Here is a 27,140-nt window from a genome sequence, read left to right as displayed (position 1 = left end):
GGGTAGGTGTATGTCTGTCAGTGAGTGTCTGTCAGTGAGTGAGTGTGTGTCTGTCTAGCAGTGAGTTTCTGTGTACGTCATTCAGTGAGTGTCTGAGTGTGTGTCTTTCTGTCAGTGAGTGTATGTGTGTCTGTCAGTGAGTGTATGTGTGTCTGTTAGTGAGTTTCTGTGTACGTCTGTCAGTGAGTGTCTGAGTGCGTGTCTGTCTCTCAGTGCAACTCCAGATTGGCCTCTGATCCCACACAGCCCTCCACAGAGCTCTACTGTCAGAGAGGGGACAATCACCACCACCTGACACAGCTGGCTGTTTTGTAGGCCAATGAAAAGCCAGGCTGGAATGTGGGGAGTAGTCACCCACCCAGCACTATAACTACTCCCAGTAAGAGCCGCCCCGCACCAGCAGTGGTGTAACTAGAGGTCTATGGGCCCCAGTGCAAACTTTGGATTGGGGCCCCCCACCCCCATTAACCCGCAACCCCATTGCCCCGCCCCCTACCCCACCACTCTCTCTGTATATATATCATTTGGCCCCCACCCAGACTATATATATATTTCACTTGGCCCCCACCCAGACTATATATATTTCATTTGGCTCCCACCCAGACTGTATAAATTCAATTTGGCCCCACCTAGGCTACCTGCACACGTTGCAGATTACGTCTGTTTTTGTCCACAGATTCTCATATTGAAAAACCGCAGCGTTTTGCAAAGCGTATAAGATGCTTCTGGGACTGTATGTTGGAGGGGCTGATGTTATTTACATGGGAATGTACATTGGAGGGGCTGATGTTATTTACATGGGACTGTATGTTGGAGATGCTGACAGAATTGAACTGAAAATGTTATTTACATGGGACTGTATTGGAGGGGCTGATCTTAAAGGGGTTGTATCATTTCAAACAATGTGGGCATATCTCTAGGACCCGCACCTATTTTGTAAACGGATCCATAAAAATCACGAAGGGCACACTGTGCATGCACAGCCGCCCTCCATTCATTTACGTCAGCTCAATAGAAATGAATGGAGGGCGGCTGTGCATGTGCGGTGTGCCCTCCGTGACTTTCATGGCTCCGTTTACAAGATAGGTGTGTGTCCCAGAGATATGCCCCCATTGTCTGAAATTATACAACCCCTTTACTTATATGGCACTGTATTATTTTTTTATAATGTCCATTTATATAAATAAATATATATATAAAAAAATTATATATATATATATATATATATATATATATCTGCTCTGCAGTATTGCGCAGCCTTCTGTTGCTGGCTGCCATGATCTGTTTCACCAGCACCTCACCTGCTGGCTGCACATTATTTATATCTCTCCACTCCACTTTTATTTTCCCTTCACTTATTATTTTTCTTATTTATGTATGTCCAAGCAGCCCATCATTACCCCCAAAACTTACTGGCACTACTGACTGCATGTGGCTTGCTTAGAAGATGCTATGTCTTCTCCAAGTCTCCCTAATGGTGGCACTGGCGGTGCGCTGGTCATTCGTTTGTGATGTGACCCACCACTGACGTCACAACGGGGCAGAGATAACAGGGCGGGAGGTGGATACATCCAGTCTACAAGCAAGCAGCATCCCGATCCCGCCCTAGAGGGCAACAGTCAGGCAGTAACTTAAGTTAAGTGAGTGAGTGGGTCAGGGTATCTGTCCATTGCAGCAGTGGCGCAGGCGCAGCCAGTGGGATCACACACTAGCCGGCCGGCAGCACCCAGCAGTTGTAGTCTTGAGTACTACTGCTGTTCCCGTGAGACCCGTGATCTCCAGCGCCGGGTCTCGCCGACATTGAGCAGAAGCACTTGCGGCCCCCTTCCCCTCCCGCCAGGCCTGGTCGTGGTCCACTCGTTATGCCCCTGCGCACCAGCTATTCACAGCTATACTGAATAAACAAAATGTTAACAACCTACTGCCGCTGACACAGCTGAAATACTAGCTCCTACTTCACCGAGGCCAGGTACCTTGGTGACACCTATCTACCATCAACGATGGTCCCTTGTGCCTTACTACAATATATATACTGTATATATATATATATATATATATATATATATATATTATATGTGAAAATATTAACCAGGAGGGAGGTTGCATTATGTGGTGAAAGAAATATTTTCGACCATCATTTTTAAACCTGCCATATTGAATTCAGCTTAGGTTTTTCCAGTGCAAAAAGGGTCATGTGATATACCAGTCTTGCCCAGAATTTATTCAGAAACACACTGTCAGTTTTTACCTATTTTTACCTGTTTAGCAGTTAAGCAAGGTCCAAGTTTCCTAAAGTGCTTTATATGATGGGTTTGAAGGGTCCACCATTCTGCCAGATGCAATGGTTAAACGTTTAATTAAGTCTTTGTGAACACACTGAAGAACCACAGGTGATTCTTCTTTACGGAACCATGGGACTTATCATTTGAAGTGAGCCATATTGCGTATTAGACATGCCAGGACCTCTGCAGAGGAAGAGAGATACTCTCCGTATCCATCATCTGCTGTGGCTGATGGATAAGCTGCTTGAGAGACAGCCTCCTATTCAGATACCAACTGCCTTTACTTAATCCAGTGTTTGCTCTATCTCAGGGGTCAGCAACCACCGGCATTCCAGATGTTGTTAAACTACAACTCCCAGAATGTTCTACTCAATTCTAGGCTTTTTTTTTTTTGAACAGCTGAGCAAATATGCATGCTGGGAATTGTAGTTTCATAACATCTGGAGTGCCGGGGGTTGCTGACTCCTGTTCTGTCTTATGTTCAGAAAACAATTCAAGGTAAATGAAGTTGATGTTTTGGAAAAACATATTGTTTGGAGAAGAAAAAGGAAGTTGGTATCCGAATAGGATACAATTTATAATGATAAGTGACTGGATCAATCTGGTTTAGTTCCAGGAAAGGTCCAATGAGTTGTGGAGCAAATTTGTATGATGACATACTGTAGTAGTGTTTCGTGTGGACAGCCATACTTTGTCTCCAGGATCAAACACAGAACCTGGACAGCAATATCAGACAAGATATCCAGAAGAGAGTAATGGGAAAATGTCCAAAGACTCAAAAGATGACTTTCCTATAGACTTAGAAACATGGTATCTGTGCATAAATTGAGCCCCAGGTAATAGGACAAGCTGTTTGTCTTGATGAACACTGGACTTAGTGTGGAGAAGTTCTTCAATCACCTGATTACCTAAACAGTCCATTAATCTAGGAATAGTAAGCAGAGGAGAAGTCCAAGGAGATCATTTTGAATTTGCACAAGGCTCTGTATAACTTAGAGACTGTTTGCCCCAATCTGTAATTGATATATTGTGGCAAACTATTAATACTGAGAAACTTCTTGATGAATATCTGTGCAAGTTTGAAAGTGGAAGGCAATCCAGACAAATGAATTAAATTAGCTATTGTAGAAAAAACAATTTACAGCCACCATGACAGTGAAATCACTTGAGCCAAGGCAGATTGGTCAGAAAATCCAACCGAAATCTCTGTCCAGAGCTTCATAATGATGGGCAAAGGCTGAAGAAGGCCCATACGCATCTGTCTGTAGAGTTTAAACTAAGCACATATTGTACAAGGAGAAGCAAACTTCTTCACATCTTGTCTCTTTGGAATGAAATGGAAGAGACACAAAGGATTCTTGGTTATGGTCAGAATACAAGCTAGTCCTATGATGTGTGCCAGATCTTCAGAAAGAGAGTCAGATGAGTGAAAAGATTTAAAGAGAAACCTGCTCTTCAGTTCTTTTGTTCTGGAATATGACAAATACTGTATGACAAATTATGGATACATTTCCAGTAGCAGTTGGCAAATCTGAGTAATCTTTAGAAAGCCTTAACTTGATATCAAGGAATGGAAGTTCCTGCTTTTTAAGCACACACCTCTTTAGGTTAGATTCACATCTGTAATTGTTTCAGATTCTGGCAAAAAAGGACAAAATACATGCAGCAGTATTTTGTCTGGCAAAATAATGTGTTCATTCCATCAGGTTCCAGTGGTGCCCGGCATATACAGGGTCCGGAGATTCAAGGATTCTGATCCTATGCTGCAACAGAATACTGGAACCTGGTCGCACATGTGAACATAGTTGTACAGTAGTTTGGCACAGAGAGAATTTTCCTGTACATGTTGCAATACTGTACAGACATCCAGGCATTGTGTCTCTGGAGTAGATAAAAATATCATCCAGATTGTTAGTGTGTGCTAGTCTATGTCCCACAAGATGCTGTTCACAAATTGTTGAAAGATGGCTGGCACATTAAAAATGACATGACATAATATTCATAGTGCTCATCTAGGGTATTGAAAGTGGTCTTTCATTCTTCTACCATTTTATTTGGACCTCATTGTACGCTTCCTGCAGATTCAACTTGACTCCATACAGTCAAAGAATTCAGAGATCAAAGGAAACAGATATCTATTCTTAATTGTAAACTAGTTTAAAATTGTGGTAGGGTCTTAAAGATGTTGTCCCGTGACAAACATTTATCTCCTTTCCATAAGATAGAAGTTAAGTGTTTGATCAGCAGAGGGTCTTACCCATGGGACCCCTGCCAATAATGAGAATATGGGCCTCATGTTCCTCTGAATAGAGTATGGCCAAGTAGCCCATCTATTTAACTTTATGGCTCTGCCCATAAAGATATTTGAGTACAGGCGCTCGGCTACCTACGGCAGTCCCATAGATTCAACATAGAAACATAAAATGTGTCGGCAGATAAGAACCATTTGGCCCATCTAGTCTGCCCAATATACTGAATACTATGGATAGCCCCTGGCCCTATCTTATATGAAGGATAGCCTTATGCCTATACCATGCATGCTTAAACTCCTTCACTGTATTTGCAGCTACCACTTCTGCAGGAAGGCTATTCCATGCATCCACTACTCTCTCAGTAAAGTAATACTTCCTGATTTAAACAGACCAGCACCTGCTGAATTGGAAGAAATATAACTAAACCTTTTTTTTTTTTTATGTATGCTGACATCACTTCAGTTTATTTGGATAAATGATGAGTGTGATTTCCAGGCAGGATCTAAGCTTTTTGCCTTCAACAAGCATCCACAAAGTCCTGGTATAGAGGTGAAAAGATAGACACTGCTGGAAGAAAATGGGTGTGAGTTACTTTTTGGAAAAGAAACATGCCTTATAACAAGTGATTTTTCCAAAAGACCAATCAAAAAATGGATGTAGAATGAACTGAGTTTACAGATTGACAACTTTGAAAAACAAATCAGTTAAGTGTCCCTTATTTCAGCAATGGCGATAGACCCTCTGAACAAGACAACCCAACATACTGTAATTGGGCTAATTACAAAGTTCATTGGAGAACACAGCAGCATTATTGATGAAATTCATAATTAAAATGGAAAATGAAAGACAGGACGGTTAAAGGGGTTGTCCAACCCTAACTCAAAATTAAGAGCCAGAATGTGTTTACAATAAAGAGAAAAAGACATTCACCCCTTCCAAACAGCTCAGTTACAGAGCCGATTCATGCTTTATATGACCCCATAGTCCCTTATAGAAGGTCGTTATTAACCACCTCCGGACCGCCTAACGCAGGATCGCGTTCCGGAGGTGGCAGCCCTGCGCAGAGTCACGCATATATGCGTCATCTCGCGATGGCCGAGATTTCCTGTGAACGCGCGCACACAGGCGCGCGCGCTCACAGGAACGGAAGGTAAGAGAGTTGATCTACAGCCTGCCAGCGGCGATCGTTCGCTGGCAGGCTGGAGATGTGTTTTTTTTAACCCCTAACAGGTATATTAGACGCTGTTTTGATAACAGCGTCTAATATACCTGCTACCTGGTCCTCTGGTGGTCCCATTTGTTTGGATCGACCACCAGAGGACACAGGTAGCTCAGTAAAGTCCCACCAAGCACCACTACACTACACTACACCCCCCCCCCCGTCACTTATTAACCCCTTATTAGCCCCTGATCACCCCTGATCACCCCATATAGACTCCCTGATCACCCCCCTGTCATTGATCACCCCCCTGTCATTGATTACCCCCCTGTAAAGCTCCATTCAGATGTCCGCATGATTTTTACGGATCCACTGATAGATGGATCGGATCCGCAAAACGCATCCGGACGTCTGAATGAAGCCTTACAGGGGCGTGATCAATGACTGTGGTTATCACCCCATATAGACTCCCTGATCACCCCCCCTGTCATTGATTACACCCCTGTCATTGATCAACCCCCTGTAAAGCTCCATTCAGACGTCCGCATGATTTTTACGGATCCACTGATAGATGGATCGGATCCGCAAAACGCATCCGGACGTCTGAATGAAGCCTTACAGGGGCGTGATCAATGACTGTGGTGATCACCCCATATAGACTCCCTGATCACCCCCCTGTAAAGCTCCATTCAGATGTCCGCATGATTTTTACGGATGCACTGATAGATGGATCTGATCCGCAAAACGCATCCGGACGTCTGAATGAAGCCTTACAGGGGCATGATCAATGACTGTGGTGATCACCCCATATAGACTCCCTGATCACCCCCCTGTAAAGCTCCATTCAGATGTCCGCATGATTTTTACGGATGCACTGATAGATGGATCCGATCCGCAAAACGCATCCGGACGTCTGAATGAAGCCTTACAGGGGCATGATCAATGACTGTGGTGATCACCCCATATAGACTCCCTGATCACCCCCTTGTAAAGCTCCATTCAGATGTCCGCATGATTTTTACGGATGCACTGATAGATGGATCCGATCCGCAAAACGCATCCGGACGTCTGAATGAAGCCTTACAGGGGCATGATCAATGACTGTGGTGATCACCCCATATAGACTCCCTGATCACCCCCCTGTCATTGATTACCCCCCTGTAAAGCTCCATTCAGATGTCCGCATGATTTTTACGGATGCACTGATAGATGGATCGGATCCGCAAAACGCATCCGGACGTCTGAATGAAGCCTTACAGGGGCGTGATCAATGACTGTGGTGATCACCCCATATAGACTCCCTGATCACCCCCCTGTCATTGATTACCCCCCTGTCATTGATTACCCCCCTGTAAAGCTCCATTCAGACGTCCGCATGATTTTTACGGATCCACTGATAGATGGATCGGATCCGCAAAACGCATCCGGACGTCTGAATGAAGCCTTACAGGGGCGTGATCAATGACTGTGGTGATCACCCCATATAGACTCCCTGATCACCCCCCTGTCATTGATCAACCCCCCTGTCGATGATCAACCCCCCTGTCATTGATCAACCCCCCTGTCATTGATCACCCCTCTGTAAGGCTCCATTCAGACATTTTTTTGGCCCAAGTTAGCGGAATTTATTTTTTTTTTTCTTACAAAGTCTCATATTCCACTAACTTGTGTCAAAAAATAAAATCTCACATGAACTCACCATACCCCTCCACGGAATCCAAATGCGTAAAATTTTTTAGACATTTATATTCCAGACTTCTTCTCACGCTTTAGGGCCCCTAGAATGCCAGGGCAGTATAAATACCCCACATGTGACCCCATTTCGGAAAGAAGACACCCCCAGGTATTCCGTGAGGGGCATATTGAGTCCATGAAAGATTGAAATTTTTGTCCCAAGTTAGCGGAACGGGAGACTTTGTGAGAAAAAAATTAAAAATATCAATTTCCGCTAACTTGTGCCAAAAAAAAAAAATTTCTATGAACTCGCCATGCCCCTCATTGAATACCTTGGGGTGTCTTCTTTCCAAAATGGGGTCACATGTGGGGTATTTATACTGCCCTGGCATTCTAGGGGCCCCAAAGCGTGAGAAGAAGTCTGGTATCCAAATGTCTAAAAATGCCCTCCTAAAAGGAATTTGGGCACCTTTGCGCATCTAGGCTGCAAAAAAGTGTCACACATCTGGTATCGCCGTACTCAGGAGAAGTTGGGGAATGTGTTTTGGGGTGTCATTTTACATATACCCATGCTGGGTGAGAGAAATATCTTGGTCAAATGCCAACTTTGTATAAAAAAAATGGGAAAAGTTGTCTTTTGCCAAGATATTTCTCTCACCCAGCATGGGTATATGTAAAATGACACCCCAAAACACATTCCCCAACTTCTCCTGAATACGGCGATACCACATGTGTGACACTTTTTTGCAGCCTAGGTGGGCAAAGGGGCCCATATTCCAAAGAGCACCTTTAGGATTTCACAGGTCATTTACCTACTTACCACACATTAGGGCCCCTGGAAAATGCCAGGGCAGTATAACTACCCCACAAGTGACCCCATTTTGGAAAGAAGACACCCCAAGGTATTCCGTGAGGGGCATGGCGAGTTCCTAGAATTTTTTATTTTTTGTCACAAGTTAGTGGAAAATGCTTATTTTTTTTTTTTTTTCATACAAAGTCTCATATTCCACTAACTTGTGACAAAAAATAAAAAGTTCCATGAACTCACTATGCCCATCAGCGAATACCTTGGGGTCTCTTCTTTCCAAAATGGGGTCACTTGTGGGGTAGTTATACTGCCCTGGCATTCTAGGGGCCCAAATGTGTGGTAAGGAGTTTGAAATCAAATTCTGTAAAAAATGACCTGTGAAATCCGAAAGGTGCTCTTTTGAATATGGGCCCCTTTGCCCACCTAGGCTGCAAAAAAGTGTCACACATCTGGTATCTCCGTAATCGGGAGAAGTTGGGGAATGTGTTTTGGGGTGTCATTTTACATATACCCATGCTGGGTGAGAGAAATATCTTGGCAAAAGACAACTTTTCCAATTTTTTTATACAAAGTTGGCATTTGACCAAGATATTTATCTCACCCAGCATGGGTATATGTAAAAAGACACCCCAAAACACATTCCTCAACTTCTCCTGAATACAGAGATACCAGATGTGTGACACTTTTTTGCAGCCTAGGTGGGCAAAGGGGCCCACATTCCAAAGAGCACCTTTCGGATTTCACAGGTCATTTACCTACTTACCACACATTTGGGCCCCTAGAATGCCAGGGCAGTATAACTACCCCACAAGTGACCCCATTTTGGAAAGAAGAGACCCCAAGGTATTCGCTGATGGGCATAGTGAGTTCATGGAAGTTTTTATTTTTTGTCACAAGTTTGTGGAATATGAGACTTTGTATGAAAAAAAAAAAAAAAAAAAAAATCATCATTTTCCACTAACTTGTGACAAAAAATAAAAAATTCTAGGAACTCGCCATGCCCCTCACGGAATACCTTGGGGTGTCTTCTTTCCAAAATGGGGTCACTTGTGGGGTAGTTATACTGCCCTGGTATTCTAGGGGCCCAAATGTGTGGTAAGGAGTTTGAAATCAAATTCAGGAAAAAATGAGGAGTGAAATCCGAAAGGTGCTCTTTGGAATATGGGCCCCTTTGCCCACCTAGGCTGCAAAAAAGTGTCACACATCTGGTATCCCCGTACTCAGGAGAAGTTGAGGAATGTGTTTTGGGGTGTCTTTTTACATATACCCATGCTGGGTGAGATAAATATCTTGGTCAAATGACAACTTTGTATAAAAAAATGGGAAAAGTTGTCTTTTGCCAAGATATTTCTCTCACCCAGCATGGGTATATATAAAATGACACCCCAAAACACATTCCCCACCTTCTCCTGAGTACGGAGATACCAGATGTGTGACACTTTTTTGCAGCCTAGGTGGGCAAAGGGGCCCATATTCCAAAGAGCACCTTTCGGATTTCACAGGTCATTTTTTACAGAATTTGATTTCAAACTCCTTACCACACATTTGGGCCCCTAGAATGCCAGGGCAGTATAACTACCCCACAAGTGACCCCATTTTGGAAAGAAGAGACCCCAAGGTATTCGCTGATGGGCATAGTGAGTTCATGGAAGTTTTTATTTTTTGTCACAAGTTAGTGGAATATGAGACTTTGTAAGAAAAAAAAAAAAAAAAAAAAAATCATAATTTTCCGCTAACTAGTGACAAAAAATAAAAAGTTCTATGAACTCACTATGCCCATCAGCGAATACCTTAGGGTGTGTACTTTCAGAAATGGGGTCATTTGTGGGGTGTTTGTACTGTCTGGGCATTGTAGAACCTCAGGAAACATGACAGGTGCTCAGAAAGTCAGAGCTGCTTCAAAAAGCGGAAATTCACATTTTTGTACCATAGTTTGTAAACGCTATAACTTTTACCCAAACCATTTTTTTTTTACCCAAACATTTTTTTTTTATCAAAGACATGTAGAACTATAAATTTAGAGCAAAATTTCTATATGGATGTCGTTTTTTTTGCAAAATTTTACAACTGAAAGTGAAAAATGTCATTTTTTTGCAAAAAAATCGTTAAATTTCGATTAATAACAAAAAAAGTAAAAATGTCAGCAGCAATGAAATACCACCAAATGAAAGCTCTATTAGTGAGAAGAAAAGGAGGTAAAATTCATTTGGGTGGTAAGTTGCATGACCGAGCAATAAACGGTGAAAGTAGTGTAGGTCAGAAGTGTAAAAAGTGGCCTGGTCTTTCAGGGTGTTTAAGCACTGGAGGCTGAAGTGGTTAAAGCCTTATTGTTCCAAGCGAGAACCAACACCAGAGTGGGAAACGTGATAGTAAATTCTTCCACAGTGAAAACACCTTTTTAAGGGGTAGAGAGGTGGAAGCAGCAGAACTGATTACCAACCTCCAGAAAGGTAACCAGGGAGGTAGACAGGGAAGACTCCACCAGATCACTTTGTTTCCAAAGAGGTGACACCCAAGCCATTGCCTCTCCAGAAAGCAAGGCCACGAAATCCACGTGGAATCCACTCACAATCCTAGTGTTTTCAATAGGAAATCTGGAGATAGTTTATGTGACGTGTATTTTCTGCATATGGTTTATCAAACTATGTTTTGTTAAAATGGTTTGTGATTTTTGAAGTTTCTGCACGGAAACGACTGTAGTAGTCCGCACGTTGATTATCTCCACTGAATGGGGCTAATACATAGTCAAATCTGAGCCATGACAAACTACAAAATACACTGCGTAAATCTAAGGGTCAGCCTTGGATTTATGCTGGAATTCCCAGATAAATTCATGCCAGATTTTACCGACATGCATTTAGTCTGTGTGAATATACCCTTAGGGGTCTCATCAAAATGAAGAGGACAGGGAAGATATAGGGTAGGAACCCATGTAAAAGACACAAATGGTGCAGTCACAGCAGGTATTTGTGGGACACAGGAGAAGCCTTGAGGTCAGAAATGATGGTTGTGAATCTTCAAGACGACCTGGATAATTTTCTGCTGTTGGAAACCCTACTAGGCCATCTGCTTGACAAGTACAAGTCTACAGACAGAGGAGTTAACACTACAGCACCTTTGGGATCCAGGGCAGTATATACTGTTTGGATTCTCACAGCAGAAGTGGATCCTCTACATCAGAACTGGTTTTGTGCTGACTAGATTGGGATCTAAGAAATCTTTCCATTCTTTAGTCTTAGCCCCTGCTAGGAGGTATGAACATTCCCAGGGTGTGATGCCCAGAATAAATACAGAAGCTCTGTACTATTGTCAGGAATTAAACCAGGGGTTGTCACCAGGAAAGTAAAGAGTGATTTTTCTTTGATTTAAATAAAAACATAATCATTGTATCATGTGTGACACAGTGAGGGGTTGTGTCTGGAATTAACACCAATACTGCAAAGTTACATTCTGTTTTGTGCAATTGCCTCAAGTGTGAATAAACACTGACATTTTGAGTTAAGAACTTGTATTTTGCCTCTGTACTGCGCCCGCTTACCCGATCTACCAGAGCGAAACCCCACAATTAGTGGAGGATGCAGGCAAGACCAGTGAGGCTGGCATGAACGCCGATATTTTTGGTCTCTGCATTTTTCGGATGTGTTCTCGAACCTCCCTGGATGCACTTCCATAATCCAGCATGACATTCACACTGAGCCTCAGGCAAAAGTCCGATTAAAACCATACCAGGTACCCTAGGCTCGGCGACAAGCCATATCCGAGGAGGTGCAGCTAATTTTGCAGCTAGACGCCATTGAGGAGTCAAAAAGTGAGTGGGTCAGTCCTATAGTATTGATACCCAAGCCGGACGGGATGTTGCGATTTTGTAACGACTTTCGAAAACTTAACGAGGTTTCCAAATTCGATGCGTATCCCATGCCCCGGGTGGATTAGCTCATCGAGAGGTTTGGACAAGCCTGGTATTTTTCTGTTTTGGACCTCACGAAAGGATACTGGCAGGTGAATTAAAACCAAGACTGCAAAGTTTGGTGCAATTGCCTCAAGTGTGAATAAACTGACGTTTTGAGGAAGGAGTCGTAGCCAACTCCGAAACGCGTTTGGTTAAGGGGATCCCGTGAAACTGAATATACAACCGGAATATTGAAGCGCTTTAAACCAACTATAAGGAGAGGGATCGGTATCAAACAAAATTGGCAGGAGAAATCTAAAATTGACCGCCGCAGTAAAAACCAGCCTGCTGCTTGATCAGAGCACCTGGCAGGAATTTCCACCTACAAATTCTTAACTACGGCACTCCTGCAATTGATGACCGAAGATCCCTGGATCCAAACCCTGGAAGCTACATCACTGCCTGCAAGCGGAACACACGTGGGACGCCACGCTAACCGCAATACAGCCAGCATAACCGTGAGTAGAAAACTATTGCCGAACCAGTGCATATATACAAAGTTGGGACATTAAAACCAAACCAAAGGAACATAAGTGATAAGACTACTTACCCCTATCCGTTAACACTGAGGTCACTTTGTGAACTTTGTCCTGCAGTTCCTGAATACTACGAACTATGTTAAAGAGCTAAATATTTCTGACTTGCTATGTGAGCATCACACTACGGACAAACCTAGTTGGAAGGATTTATCCTTCTCTGTCCATATTAGGCTCTTCATTTCAGGACTATATATTCAAGTGGGTGTTTTAGTGTGCATTTTTATCGATCTTATTAATTTTATTATGAGAATTTATAGCATGCGAATATTTGTTTAATCAAGTTTTATATGTTATTAACATATGTGCCATTGCACACAGTGTTTGTTTGAATAAACTGTATTACATTAAATCTCCTATGTGTATCCAAGTGTAGGAGTGCCCTACTACTTTTTCGTTTTGAGTTAAGAACTTGTATTTTGCCTCTGTACTGTGCCCGCTTACCCTATCTACCAGAGCGAAACCCCACACATGAAATGTAATATACTTTTCCCCCTCACTATTTTTAAGAACTCTGTTTGCTGTCAGTGAATGAAAACATTGAATAAAATAAAAACAAATACATAAAACCTCTTATTTATTGAAAATGTGTTACAGTGGTATCCAGGTTATACAATCTTCTGTAATCGAATCCACCTGGACTCCAGATGACCGCAGACTATCGAGAGAGATTTGTGCTTCTGATGGATTTAGCTCACAGATAATTGATTTCACTGGATGCTATTGTATCCACTTTAGGACGGTGTCACACACAGCTTTTTGTGGCAGTTTTTATGCAATTTTTGAGCCAAAGCCAAACGTGCATAAGAATGGAATATAAAGGAAAGACATCCCTCTTTCTGGATGCACTTCTGTCTTTGGCTAAAAAAAAAACTGCATCAAAACTGCTACAAAATGCTGTGTGTACCTCCACCCTTACAGCTGCAAAAAGGTTTACCTCTAGTGCCCCACAGCAAACTAAGATGGAGGCCCCACCATGCTGTGTAAGAAAATTAAAACAGCAGCATAAGCAGTAATAATTAAAGGTATGTAAGTAAAATAGAACCATATATCAGGAAACCCACATCAGGAAAAAGCCTCCATTTTGCACCTGATTCCGCCCCCCCCCCCCCCGCCCCCCCATCCCCCGGTACCCGACCTCTGGGCCCCATAGCAAGTGTTATGGCTGCTATGGCTATAGCTACACCCATGCTCTGGATATAAATAGCAATGATTCCATTTGTTGAATCTAGCGGAGGACCTGAAATTCAATAGGACAGATCTAATGGAATGCTACATGTACGAAGGGGCGTGACACTTTTTCCGGACCCCTGCCGCAGTGTTTGCTAGCATGGTTATTAGCGGGAGCAAAATATTTCTGACACATTCTTCTTTAATTCAAAAATGAGCAGTAAACAATGGCATTTAAAACCGAGTGTTGTCTAATAGATCAAATGATTTCCTGTAGGTATAATGTAAGTAACATTACTCTGCATATACATACTCTGATTTCCATTGTGTTGTCTTCTTGCCATAATGTTTCTTCTTTGGCATCTGTGTGTTTTACAATGAGACAAAACTGAGTATGAATTATTGTCATATATGTACGCTAAATAATCATCATCTTCCTGGAGCTATTTTATAAAAATGTATAGTAAGTTTAGTGTTTTTTTCCATAAATCCTATACAGGCATTTCTCATGCAGGTACCGTACTCATGTACGTCATGGCATATGTCTAATAGCTTGCTTTGGCATTGAGATCTGAAAACTCAGAAATGTAGAAACTCTAGAAAATGTCATCTTTTTAAAATGTATTTATTTTTTCTGTTATTGGGCACCGTCTCCGGGTCCAATCCAAAGCGTTAGGGGTTCCTATCCTTATGCCCGCTTTTTAGGGGATGTAGCTTCAGTTTACATATTATATGGAGTTATGAATATGAATTCTGTCTACAGACAGCCACCACTGAGAAGACTTTAGCTCACGCAGCCATTTGACCATACATCCATGAGAACCATGAAGAAACACCTGTTATGTGGATGTGAGGGGCCCATGACCCTCATCGCTTAGGGGCCAGAAGATTTACAGTCTGATTTTACTTGAGAGTTAAGACCCAATCATTTCAACAGCAAGCAGCAGCTCTTACCTGTATATTGTTAGTTAGAGCCTCTATAAGAACATCTGGGACAATCTCATCGGTCAAAATCTCAGATACAAAGGAGTCCACAAAGTCCCAGGAAAAATGTTTATTTTCTGTGAAATATCTGTATGCATTGTACTCCTAGAAAAGGGAAATAAAAAGAGGTAAAACAATGAACTTACAATGCAGAGATAAGACTGAACATCATTTATTAATTGAGCAATTTTCTTAGTTTTAAATCTTTCATGCTCATTGATCTGGAAAGGTGACGGGCTGGTGAGAAGGTTATCTTGTAAATGCTACGGCTTAGTTGGTGGTGTCATTCTTCAGTTGTATATGATTTTCTTTTGATCAAGTGTAATCATAAATCCTGACATCTAAATCAGGTACAAATGCTTCAACAATGTACTAAGTGTTAACAATGTTAATTCTACAATATAAAAACGAAGTTAGAAGTATTTAACCTACTTACCCTAACACTTTACTTTCTGGACCAGGGATATTAAATTGTGCAGGTGTGATACTGATAGTGCTGACCCGGTGAACACAGCCACTGGAGCTCTCACCAGGTCCTTGCTGTCTGTTCCCCAGATTGGTACCTACCCGCATCCTCCTGCTTCCTTCCGATGTGTACAGCTGTCAGTTTAGCCTCCTTGCTCCTCCCTTGATGGCATTCTGCTGCCTATTTTACAGCTTCCTTTACAGTGTGCATGCTATCACCGACACAGCTCATGCACCAGGGGCGTTGCCAGGTAGAACATTCGGGGCTTGAGCCCCGATGTTTAGTCCAGTGCCTCTAATGTTGTGGCTACTATACAACTGTATCAGCAAGCAACCACCTGCACCAAGACACAGGCCGCTCGTTGACTTCAACGCAACTTCCTAAGTCTAGAAACTGGCAACTCTGCAGGTCATGGTGATGGATCAGGTGAGGGACCATGTGATGAGCGTAGTGACGTCATCAAAGGTCCTATTCCTCACAGATGAAGACAGAAGAGATGCTGGCTGCGTGAACAAGTGGATTAAGGTGAGTTAAATTATTTTTATTTATTTTTTAACCCCTCCAGCCCTATTGTACTATTCATTCTGTATTCAGAATGCTATTATTTTCCCTTATAACCATGTTATAATGGAAAATAATAATGATCGGATCCCCATCCCGATCGTCTCCTGGCAACCGTGCGTGAAAATTGCACCGCATCCGCACTTGCTTGTGGATGCTTGCGATTTTCACGCAGCCCCATTCACTTCTATGGTGCCTGCGTTGCGTGAAAAACGCACAAAATAGAGCTTGTGTTTAACGGATCTGGCAGGCTCTTCTGGCAGAGAAAAGGAGTTTACTGGATCCAGCCTAGCAGTATTCTGCCATTCACCCCATTGACTACAATGGGATCCGGCAGTTTCTGTCCAGACAAAAACAATTGCATGCAACAGCCTTGTGCTGAAATAAAAAAATTAAGTTTTCTCCCATCAATCTGCATTCAATACCCCATGAATAGAAAGTAAAAACTGAATTTTAGAGATTTTATGCAAATTTATTAATAAGGAAAAGATAAAATTTCACATGGACATGTGTCCAGACCGTTTGCTATGACACTTGAAATTTAGCTCTGGGGGCCTTATAGTGGTGGCAGCATCATGTTATGGGGTTCTTTTTTCAGGGACAGGGAGATTGGTTAGGGTTGAGGGAAATCTGAATTAAGCAATGTGCAAAAATATGCTTCATGAAATCCTAATCCAAAATTCTCAAGACCTCAGACTGGCCAGAGATTCAACTTCCAACAAGACAATGACCCTAAGCACACAGTCAAGATAACACAGGGGTGGTTTAGCAATAACTCTATGAATGTCCTTGAGTGGTCGAGCCAGAGTTGTGACTTGAACCCAATCGAACATCTCTGGAGAGACCTGAAAATGGTTGTTCATCGGTGGCAAACAAAAATGAGATTAAATGTCACAGATATTTAGGATGTGCCAACGTTATAAATCACAGAAAAAAATGCACCAAACTGATATGCCACTGACTATACTGGCTAGTCATACAAGCAGATATTAAAAGCTGAGACTTTTGCCAATCTATTCCTGTCAGGAAAATATCGGAGCCCATCATGCACCACGTCACGGTCTCTCAGCATGGCAAGGGTCCTACCACTACGCTAACTATGGTGTGAACACGGTCTGAAGGTGATGTAATCCAGCTCACAGCCAGGCTTCCACACAACCGCATAGCAGGACAACTAATGCAATGTGAATAAAGCAAGACTGTAAGCCACACCCACATGAGACCGTGTGATGGAGGTTACCAGGTGCAAAGGAATGTTTAAATGCCAGGCAAAGGCACATACACTACATATAAAACAAAATCACAGAAATATAGTGGCAAATATGGGGGAGCTGCTCAAACCCCAAACACTGTAGCGTGTTTCTCATTGGGGGAGCAGTCCCACCGCATGTGGACCGCAGCAAACGACCATCCCCAGCAAAAAAATGCATACAATGGAGGATGCCGGCACGGTCCACATGCACCACAAAGGCATCCTACACAAAAATGTATGTGATTTTGTTTTATATGTATTGAATGTGCCTTTACCTGGCATTAAACCTTCTTTTGCACCTGGTAGCCTCCATCACACGGTCTCATGTGGGTGTGGCTTACAGTCCTGTCTTATTCACATTGCATTAGCTGTCCTGCTATGCGGTTGTGTGGAAGCTGGGCTGTCAGCTGGATTTCATCACCTTCAGACCGTGTTCACACCATAGTTAGAGTAGTGGTAGGACCCTTGCCATGCTGAGTGACCGTGACGTGGTGCATGATGGGCTCCGATGTGTTCCTGACAGGAATAGATTGGCAAAAGTCTCAGCTTATAATATCTGCTTGTATGACTAGCTAGTATAGTCAGTGGCATATCCGTTTGGTGCATTTTTTTCTGTGATTTATAATGTTGGCACATCCTAAATATCTGTGACATTTAATCTATTTTTTTCGCTGCTGGTGACAGCGACATTACCTGCGCTACATCTCCTGTATAACGTTTGCACATCCTAAATATCTGTGACATTCAGTCTAATTTTTTTCACCGCTGGTGACAGCAACATTACCTGCGCTACATCTCCTGTATAATGTTTGTGCATCCTAAATATCTGTGACATTCTGTGTACTTAATTTGTGCATACACTTACAAAACCTGCGCTACTGTAAGTGTGACATACTTGCAAGCACATATACCATTTAATATGCTCAAGGCGGGCAGTAAGGGACAGGGAAGTGGCCGTGCTGCTGATAGTGCATGCAGAGGCAGCTGTGAAACTGTGCCTGCTGCCAGAGCACAAGAAACACACTCATCTACGATACCTGGCTTCATGTATCAGTTTGCAGGGCGGCGCAGGACACCACTTTCGAAGTCACACCAGTGCGACCAGGTGGTCGGTTGGATTGCAGCAGATAATGCTTCCAGTCGGTTGAGCACCACCCTGTCTTCCATAAAGTCCAGTCTCAGTAGCCAAGAGTCTGGTCAACAGAATCCTCACCCTGATCCTCCTTCCTCCTACCATGGAGAGTCTTGGCAAACAAGTGATCATATATTCAGAGGAGCTCATTTCATCGCCATTCCTTGATTTTGGCCTCTCGCCAAGCCCGCTTGAATAGGGACATGAGATCTTGTGCCCTGATTCCCAAACTCTTGAGCATCCACAAGCAGAAGAAGATGACAGTGGGGAATGGCAATTAGTGTTTCACGAGGTGAATCATGATGATGAGACACAGTTGCCAATAAGTAAACGGCAATTTGAGTCTCAAGAGGTTGATGATGAGGATGAGACACAGTTGTCAATAAGTGAGGTTGTTGTTAGGTCAACAAGTCAGGAGGATGACCAGAGTGAGGAAGTGGAAGAGGAGGTGGTAGACGAAGAAATTACTGACCCAACCTGGGAAGGTTGCAAGCCGAGCGAGGACAGCAGTACAGAGGGGGAAATATCAGAAGCACCGCAACAGGCTGGAAGACGCAGTGGGGTGGTAAAAGGGAGAAGGCGGGTTACACCAAACAGGCCCGCAACTGTTCCCTGAAGCACCCCCTTGCGGCAATCTCCCTTGCCAAGGGGTAGGTGTTCCTCAGTCTAGTGATTTTTTGAGGAAAGTGCGGACGATAAAAGAATTGTCATTTGCAACCTGTGCCGTGCCAAAATCCGCAGGGGCGTGAACACTAGCAACCTCACCACCATCAGCATGATCCGACACATGGCATCAAAGCACCCTAATAGGAGGGCCGAACGCCTGGGTCCACAATCAGTGTATGTGGGTCAAACCACTGCCTCCTCTTCCCCTGTGTTACGTGCTGGCCAATCTCCTGTCCAAGATGCAGGCCCGGATTCCTCCCGCCCTGCACCTGGACCTTTGCAAGCACCATCAGCTAGCACACCCACTTCTGTGTCCCAGCGCAGAATACAGATATCCATACCCCAGGCCATTGAATGAAAGCGCAAATACCCACCCACCCACCCACAGGCCATAGCACTAAATGCGCACCCCTTTGTTGGCCCTGGAAATGTTGCCATTTATGTTGTGGAGGCCGGGAGAGAGTCATACCCTGGGATGGCACAGGTGCTACTGACGCCAAGGATTGCGGGCCCTACTTCCATCAGGATTTCCGCCACCACCTACTTAAGTGGCTGCAATTCCCCCTTCTCCTCCTCCACCTCCTCCTCCTCTTCCACCTTTGAATTCTCATCTTGCAGCACCAGTCAGCCATCAGTCAGTAGCTGGAAGCAGTGTAGCACTGCAGTGGGGAAGCGGCAACAGGCCGTGCTGAAACTAATTTGCTTAGTTGACAAACAGCACACCACCACAGAGCTGTGGCAGGGAATAAGGGACCAGACTGAGCTGTGGCTCTCGCCACTCAACCTACAACCAGGCATGGTTGTGTGTGATAATGTCTGTAACTTGGTGGCGGCTTTGGAGCTCGGCAAGCTCAAACACATACCATGCCTAGCCCACATGTTCAACTTAGTGGTTTAGCGGTTTCTCAAAACCTACCACAATTTGCCTGAGCTACTGGTGAAGGTGCGCCGCGTGTGTGCCCATTTCTGAAAGTCATCTACAGCTGCCGCCGCTCTGGCAATGCTGCAGCGGCGCTTGCAATTGCCAGCTCACTGACTGTTGTGCGACGTGAGCACGCGCTGGAACTCCATGTTCCACATGTTTGCCAGGCTTTGTGATCAGCAGAGGGCAGTAGTGGAATAACAGCTGCAACATGGTCGTCGCCTTTCCAGTCAACTTCCGCTCTTAACAAGCAACGGGTCGGCATGGATGTCTGACCTCTGTGAAGTTATCAGCATAATCATCCAACTTCTGTTTTTACTGAAACGCTCGCTGCTCACAATGAAGGCAGACGCTTTGCATGTGGAAGAGGTGGAAATGGGGGAAGACAGTACACAGGGGGATAGCCAGACCACCCTCCGTTCGTCTTCTCAGCGCAATTTGGATGATGATGATGAGGAGGAGCAGGAGACGGTTGCCTCCACTACAGAGGGTAGTACCCATAGCAGGTTTATTCCATCTGTTCAGCATGGATGGGCTGAAGAGGAGGAAGAGGATGACTAGATTAAGAGTCATCCTCCTGATGAGAACAGCGAAGTCTTGTTTGTTGGGACTCATGGCTGACTATATGTTATGCTGCCTTTCCCCGTGACCCTCGCGTTATACGCATTTTGGCCAACACCAATTACTGGTTGTTCACCCTTCTCGACCCCCGCTACAAAGAGAACTTCTCATTTCTCATTCCTGTGGTGGAGAGGACGAGCAAAATGGTGCAATATCAGAAGGTCCTTGTGGAAAATTGCTCCAAAAATTTCAAGCTGACAACGCTGGCTGCAGAGTACATAGTTCCTTGGCCAAGCGAGGAGGGGAGACAAGGGGAACACACAGCAGTACCAACAGAGGCAGGGAACACTCTCCAAGGCCTGGGACAGTTTTATGTCACCCCGCCAGCACCCTCACCCTGATGCGTGGTCTAGTGTCACAAGGAGGGAAAATTTTTTGGAAGATGGTGGAGTACGCAGCGTCCTCAGTGATCCCTCTGTGCCTTACAACTATTGGGTGTCCAAGCTGGACACGTGGCACGAACTGGCGCTCTACGCCTTGGAGGTGCTGGCCTGCCTTTGGCAGCGTTTTGTCAGAGTGGGTATTTAGTGCTGCTGGGGGCATAATAACTGATAAGCGCATCTGCCTGTCAACTGACATGCTGATGCTGACAGGTTGACTCTTATCAAAATGAACAAGGCCTGGATTGCCCCTGACTTCTCTACTCCACCAGAGCAAAGCGGCTGAATATAAAGGCACTTTAAATGTGACTTTTATGGTGTATTGAATACACTGTATTCCCATGCACCCCTTCCTCCACAAAAAACAGTATTTTGTTCAATCTTCCTTTTTTCGTCCTCCTCCTTCTCCATTATGCTTATTAGGCTGCCCTCGCTCCTAATGTTTTAGAGGATCAGCTCAACAGCAGACCCTTATCCCTAATGTTTTAGAGGGTCGCCAACAGGCCCTCGCCCCCTAATGTTTTAGAGGGTCAGCTCAGCAGAAGACCCTCACCCCTAATGTTTTTGAAACATAGAAACATAGAATGTGTCGGCAGATAAGAACCATTTGGCCCATCAAGTCTGCCCAATATGCTGAATACTATGAATAGCCCTTGGTCCTATCTTATATGAAGGATGGCCTTATGCCTATCCCATGCATGCTTAAACTCCTTCACTGTATTTGCAGCTACCACTTCTGCAGGAAGGCTATTCCATGCATCCACTACTCTCTCAGTAAAGTAATACTTCCTGATATTACTTTTAAACCTTTGCCCCTCTAATTTAAAACTATGTCCTCTTGTAGCAGTTTTTCTTCTTTTAAATATTCTCTCCTCTTTTACCTTGTTGATTCCCTTTATGTATTTAAAAGTTTCTATCATATCCCCTCTGTCTCGTCTTTCTTCCAAGCTATACATGTTAAGGTCCTTTAATCTTTCCTGGTAAGTTTTATCCTGCAATCCATGTACTAGTTTAGTAGCTCTTATAGAAACATAGTCATAGTTTAGATGGTCAGATCAGCCCTTGCACTTAGAGCATAGGCTTTATAAGTGTAGGAGTCCCATTACCTGAACAATTGTACCACAATGTGAATGAGGCCCTCCTTTATGTGATATACACGGTGTGCCTCTTCCTTGTAATTTTTGCCAGCACTTGCTCTTTATATACAAGTAAATATACAGGAAAGAATGTTTCCTAACAATTTTTCCTCTAAAATCGAATTTATCTTCGATTTTGTGCGTATTATTGTCAGTCTGTAAAAGTGGCGTACTACTCGGACAACATCGTTCCCAGCAGCGACCTGGGAGACCAAGATGCATCCAGACATCCTCCCCATGCTGTTCCCGAACCATTTTAGTGGTGTTTCCATCAATTTCTGACCTTTTCCTATAAACCAGAAACCCTCCCCTCTTCAGAGCAGGGGTGACTGGTTTAATGCTCGGGTTCTCCCTTTGACTTCCATTGTGCTCTGGTGCTCTATAGAGCATCCCGAGGTGTTCTACTCGATCAACACTACTGTACTGCTTTCTTTTTAAATAATTTTTACATTTTTTAAATTATACCAAACATTAGGCTTGTAAAATAGTAAACTATTTTTTTTTAACTTTTTTTTTTCTTGCAATGACTTATTGCAACATTAATAATTTTACAGTATGTACCGAATTTATTCATCGTTATTTTGACAGTATTTTGATATGTTACATGTACAGATCAGAGTAATCAGCTCAGTGATAGCACTGTGGCAAAACCTTGGGAGGGACAGTTTTAGCAGGGGGGCTGTTTACTTTATTTGTTTTAAGGCCCTATTACACTGAGGATAGCCGTGAAGATTATCGCTAACGAGTGCAACATACAAGCAAAACCCTTGACAGGTTGCAAACCATGGCACAACCACTGGGTGGCCACACATAGACACATTAGAGGGATTTAATCAGCCCACATTTGTGAGAGGGGCGCAGGTGCACTTATAACTCGCTCGGGGTGTTTCAAACCCTACGTGCGCTTCCGGTGCTCGCTAGCAGCCACGTCACCTCCTCCTTCCTCTCATCACAAGAGCGGTTCCCCAGCGTGCCTCTGAAGGTAAGCAGGGCTCGTCTGGGTTCACTCAGCTTCAGCTGTATCCCCTGGGTAAGTACCGAACACTCCCCCCCTCCCCATTTGTCTTCCTACCTGCCGGTCCCGACTCATCCGCTCCCGCTGACGGCTGAGGGCAGCGGTAATGGCGGAACTTGCTCCATGCATTCTGCCTGTTCTCCCGCCGCTGGGTCACGTGGTGCGCGCGTCGGTCTCCCTACTGGGTGTCCTGTTGCCAGGCAACGGGCCGCTCGTTGCGTGAGCACGTGACCCTGTCTTCCCTCTGACATTAGCCCTCTGCTCCAGGGGGTTCCGTACTGGAGGGCTATTTCAGGGGAACCCAGGCTGCATCCGACTTGTTCCCCCCCCCTCCTTTTTTCCCACCTATATATAAAAAAATTAAAAAAATAAAGATATATATATGGGTGCATTTATATGTGTATACACAGAAAAAAAACTAAAAAAAACTAAACAATATATATTTATGTATGTATATATGTATCCATGTAAAAATAAAAAGAAAGTACTAAACTTCCCCAAAAATTTACCTGTCTGGCGGAGGGTGGTGGGTGAGTCCCGCGGTTCCGCTCCATTTGAGCCCGCCAGATCCCTTTCCACTCGTCGTTACACGTTACTTCCTGCTCTCGCCTGCTCTACCTATTTACTCTTGCATACGTTACCTATTGCTTCCAGCCTCGCGGCCCATTGTCCTCCACGCCAGGTTCAGCGAACCTCCTCTATTTACTTCCTCACTTAGGTTCAAGGTACGGTTCACATGTCGCCTCCGCACAGCTTCACGCTTTTTAGTGGTATCTGGTCACACTAACAAATCTCTTTTGCTCCCTCTAGCATCAGCCTTCCACGCCGCCAGGTCCCGTGTTCTCTATCTATTCGCTACTACACTCAGGCCATACAGTCTAATTCGTTCTAGGGCCAACCTGCCACGCCGGCCAGGTTTACGTTTATTGATATCTCTCCTGGTTCATCACAGGCCTCGTAGTTCATATCTTCAGGATAATCCCGCCCAACCAAGCCAGGCCTCGGCCACCGCCTGCCACAACAATCAGGCCTCGTAGTCAATTCGCATAGGGACAACCTGCCATGTCGGTAGGTTTACGTTTATTAATTTCTCGCCTGTTACGACCCAGGCCACGTAGCTCAAAATTTTAGGATCAACCAGCCAGCCAGGCCGTGCCTCTGTTGCCGCTGGCCTCTCCAGCCAGCTCTCATAGTCAATTCGCCAAGGGACAACCTGCCACGTCGGTAGGTTTACAATTTATTAATTTTTTGCCTATTACGTCGCAGGCCACGTAGCTCAAATTTCAGGATAAAGCGGCCTCCCAGATCAGGCCTCTGTTCCCGCCTGCCTCTCCAGCCGGCCTCATAGTCAATTCGCATAGGAACAACCTGCCATGTCGGTAGGTTTACGTTTATTAATTTCTCACCTGTTACGACCCAGGCCACGTAGCTAAAAATTTTAGGATCAACCAGCCACCCAGGCCGTGCCTCTGTTGCCGCCGGCCTCTCCAGCCAGGTTTCATAGTCAATTTGCATAGGGACAACCTGCCACGTCGGTAGGTCTATGTTTTATTAATTTCTCGCCTGTTACGTTGCAGGCCACGTAGCTCAAATTTCAGGATAAAGTGGCCTCCCAGATCAGGCCTCGTGGTCAATGTCACTGCCTGTCTCACTAACCAGGTCTCGCTGCCCCAATTCCCATAGGGTCAACCTGCCACGTAGTTCAAATTCCACTAGGGTCCACTCATCGCACTCTCTCTCTATTGTAATTCTGGTTCACCCCAGGTTGTTCGGCTCTCATCTCTTCCGGGCCTCGCCCGGCAGCACTTCTCCGTTCCCTCGTCTGTCTCACTAATATTCATCTGCCTTATTCTCCATCACCATCAATTGTTGTATCCATGTTTTTTCTTCTCCAGGTCTTCAGTATTTTAGACAGCCCAGTCATGTCTCACGTGTCCGACATTGAAGACGCCATCTCCATGCCAGAGTCCCAAGTCTCCGAGCATCCTAGTTGCACGTCACTGCGCAATTGGACCGTGCCCACCTCACTAGACCGGAATCCTTTTGGGCCATACCATAGCATCATCATCAAAGCCGCCATATACACTGCTCAAAAAAATAAAGGGAACACTTAAACAACACAATGTAACGCCAAGTCAATCACACTTCTGTGAAATCAAACTGTCCACTTAGGAAGCAACACTGAGTGACAATCAATTTCACATGCTGTTGTGCAAATGGGATAGACAACAGGTGGAAATTATAGGCAATTAGCAAGACACCCCCAATAAAGGAGTGGTTCTGCAGGTGGTGACCTGACCACTTCTCAGTTCCTATGCTTCCTGGCTGATGTTTTGGTCACTTTTGAATGCTGCCGGTGCTTTCACTCTAGTGGTAGCATGAGATGGAGTCTACAACCCACACAAGTGGCTCAGGTAGTGCAGCTTATCCAGGATGGCACATCAATGCGAGCTATGGCAAGAAGGTTTGCTGTGTCTGTCAGCGTAGTGTCCAGAGCATGGAGGCGCTACCAGGAGACAGGCCAGTACATCGAGAGACATGGAGGAGGCCGTAGGAGGGCAACAACCCAGCAGCAGGACCGCTACCTCCGCCTTTGTGCAAGGAGGAACAGGAGGAGCACTGCCAGAGCCCTGCAAAATGACCTCCAGCAGGCTACAAATGTGCATGTGTCTGCTCAAACGGTCAGAAACCGACTCCATGAGGGTGATATTAGGGCCCGACGTCCACAGGTGGGGGTTGTGCTTACAGCCCAACACCGTGCAGGACGTTTGCCATTTGCCAGAAAACACCAAGATTGGAAAATTCGCCACTGGCGCCCTGTGCTCTTCACAGATGATGCAGGTTCACACTGAGCACATGTGACAGACGTGACAGAGTCTGGAGACGCCGTGGAGAACGTTCTGCTGCCTGCAACATCCTCCTGCATGACGGGTTTGGCATTGGGTCAGTAATGGTGTGGGGTGGCATTTCTTTGGAGGGCCGCACAGCCCTCCATGTGCTCGCCAGAGGTAGCCTGACTGCCATTAAGTACTGAGATGAGATCCTCAGACCCCTTGTGAGACCATATTCTGGTGCGGTTGGCCCTGGGTTCCTCCTAATGCAAGACAATGCTAGACCTCATGTGGCTGGAGTGTGTCAGCAGTTCCTGCAAGACGAAGGCATTGATGCTATGGACTGGCCCGCCCGTTCCCCAGACCTGAATTCGATTGAGCACATCTGGGACATCACGTCTCGCTCTATCCGCTCTATCCGCTCTATGACATTGCACCACAGCAGTGTATTTAAGTTTTTACGGCTTCCTGAGACCAGGAGAGTTTACCAGCACCTCCTCTAGAAACAGGGGACCGTCAAAGGGCCAGCTAGAATGGCAGCACAACCACTTTATCTTCCGTCTCCCATCTTAAAAAACCTCCCAAACAGGTCCTCCAGTGACCATTAAGTATTTCGAAACTCTCAACGCTTGGTGCCCAGTCCAAGTCCTCAGAAAACTTCTTACGGTATTGGGCGACGCTCCGGCCAACAGTCCCCTGCTTCCTTTCAAGAACGGTCCTTTAACCTCTTCCCAGTTCATTTCCCACATACGGTCCTTAGCCTCCGGCCTAGGCTTCGATCCTGCCGCCATATCCGGGCATTCCTTCAGAATCGGAGTTGCCTCCGCGGCTCCGAAGCACGGGGTGCCCGGTCATGTCATTAAGAAAATGGGTCGTTGGAAGTCCTCCTGCTTTTCTCGGTACATTCCTAATCCTCATGCTGAGATATCAAAAGCCTTTTGTCATCTGGCCCTTTGAGCTTGCATGCTCTTTGAACTCACAAAAAATAAATAAATAAATAAATAAATAAATATATTGTTTTTTTTGCCCCCTTATAGGTCTACCCGCGCTCATGGCTAAGGGCACACCACCAGCCATCAATTTGTTTCCTTACTAAGCTTCTTTCCCCCTCAGCTAACATATCCTATTTTCCGTAGCCTCAACCACAAATATAGAATAGACATTGTGTGATACAATATCACTGTTGCTTTGAAAAGCTGGTCATCTCATGACACACAAATCAGGGCATGTCCAGAAGGAAATATCTATAAATGTGTTTGACTTGTGACCACTCCATGCTTTGACTCTGGCTTAATTTGAGACTATGATTCTATTTACCCCTGTCTGTCTTTGTAGTTATCACTC

General features: G+C 44.7%; 1 protein-coding gene across 2 annotated transcripts in view; it reads right to left on the bottom strand.

Moving 5' to 3' along the window:
- Positions 1 to 27,140, bottom strand: part of LOC120986835 — a 129,032-nt gene that overhangs the window by 48,354 nt on the left and 53,538 nt on the right. For both annotated transcript variants that reach the window (XM_040415540.1, XM_040415539.1), the window contains exons 6-7: positions 14,785 to 14,919; positions 14,144 to 14,193 (exon numbers count right to left, since the gene is read on the bottom strand). In XM_040415540.1, coding sequence (XP_040271474.1) covers positions 14,144 to 14,193; positions 14,785 to 14,919 — 185 coding nt within the window. The remainder of the gene's footprint in view (positions 1 to 14,143; positions 14,194 to 14,784; positions 14,920 to 27,140) is intronic.

Source organism: Bufo bufo, chromosome 1, assembly GCF_905171765.1.
Source record: "Bufo bufo chromosome 1, aBufBuf1.1, whole genome shotgun sequence".
Lineage (NCBI taxonomy): Eukaryota > Metazoa > Chordata > Amphibia > Anura > Bufonidae > Bufo > Bufo bufo.
The sequence above is the reverse complement of the archived record's forward strand: the minus strand, read 5'-3'. Positions and strand labels throughout refer to the sequence as shown.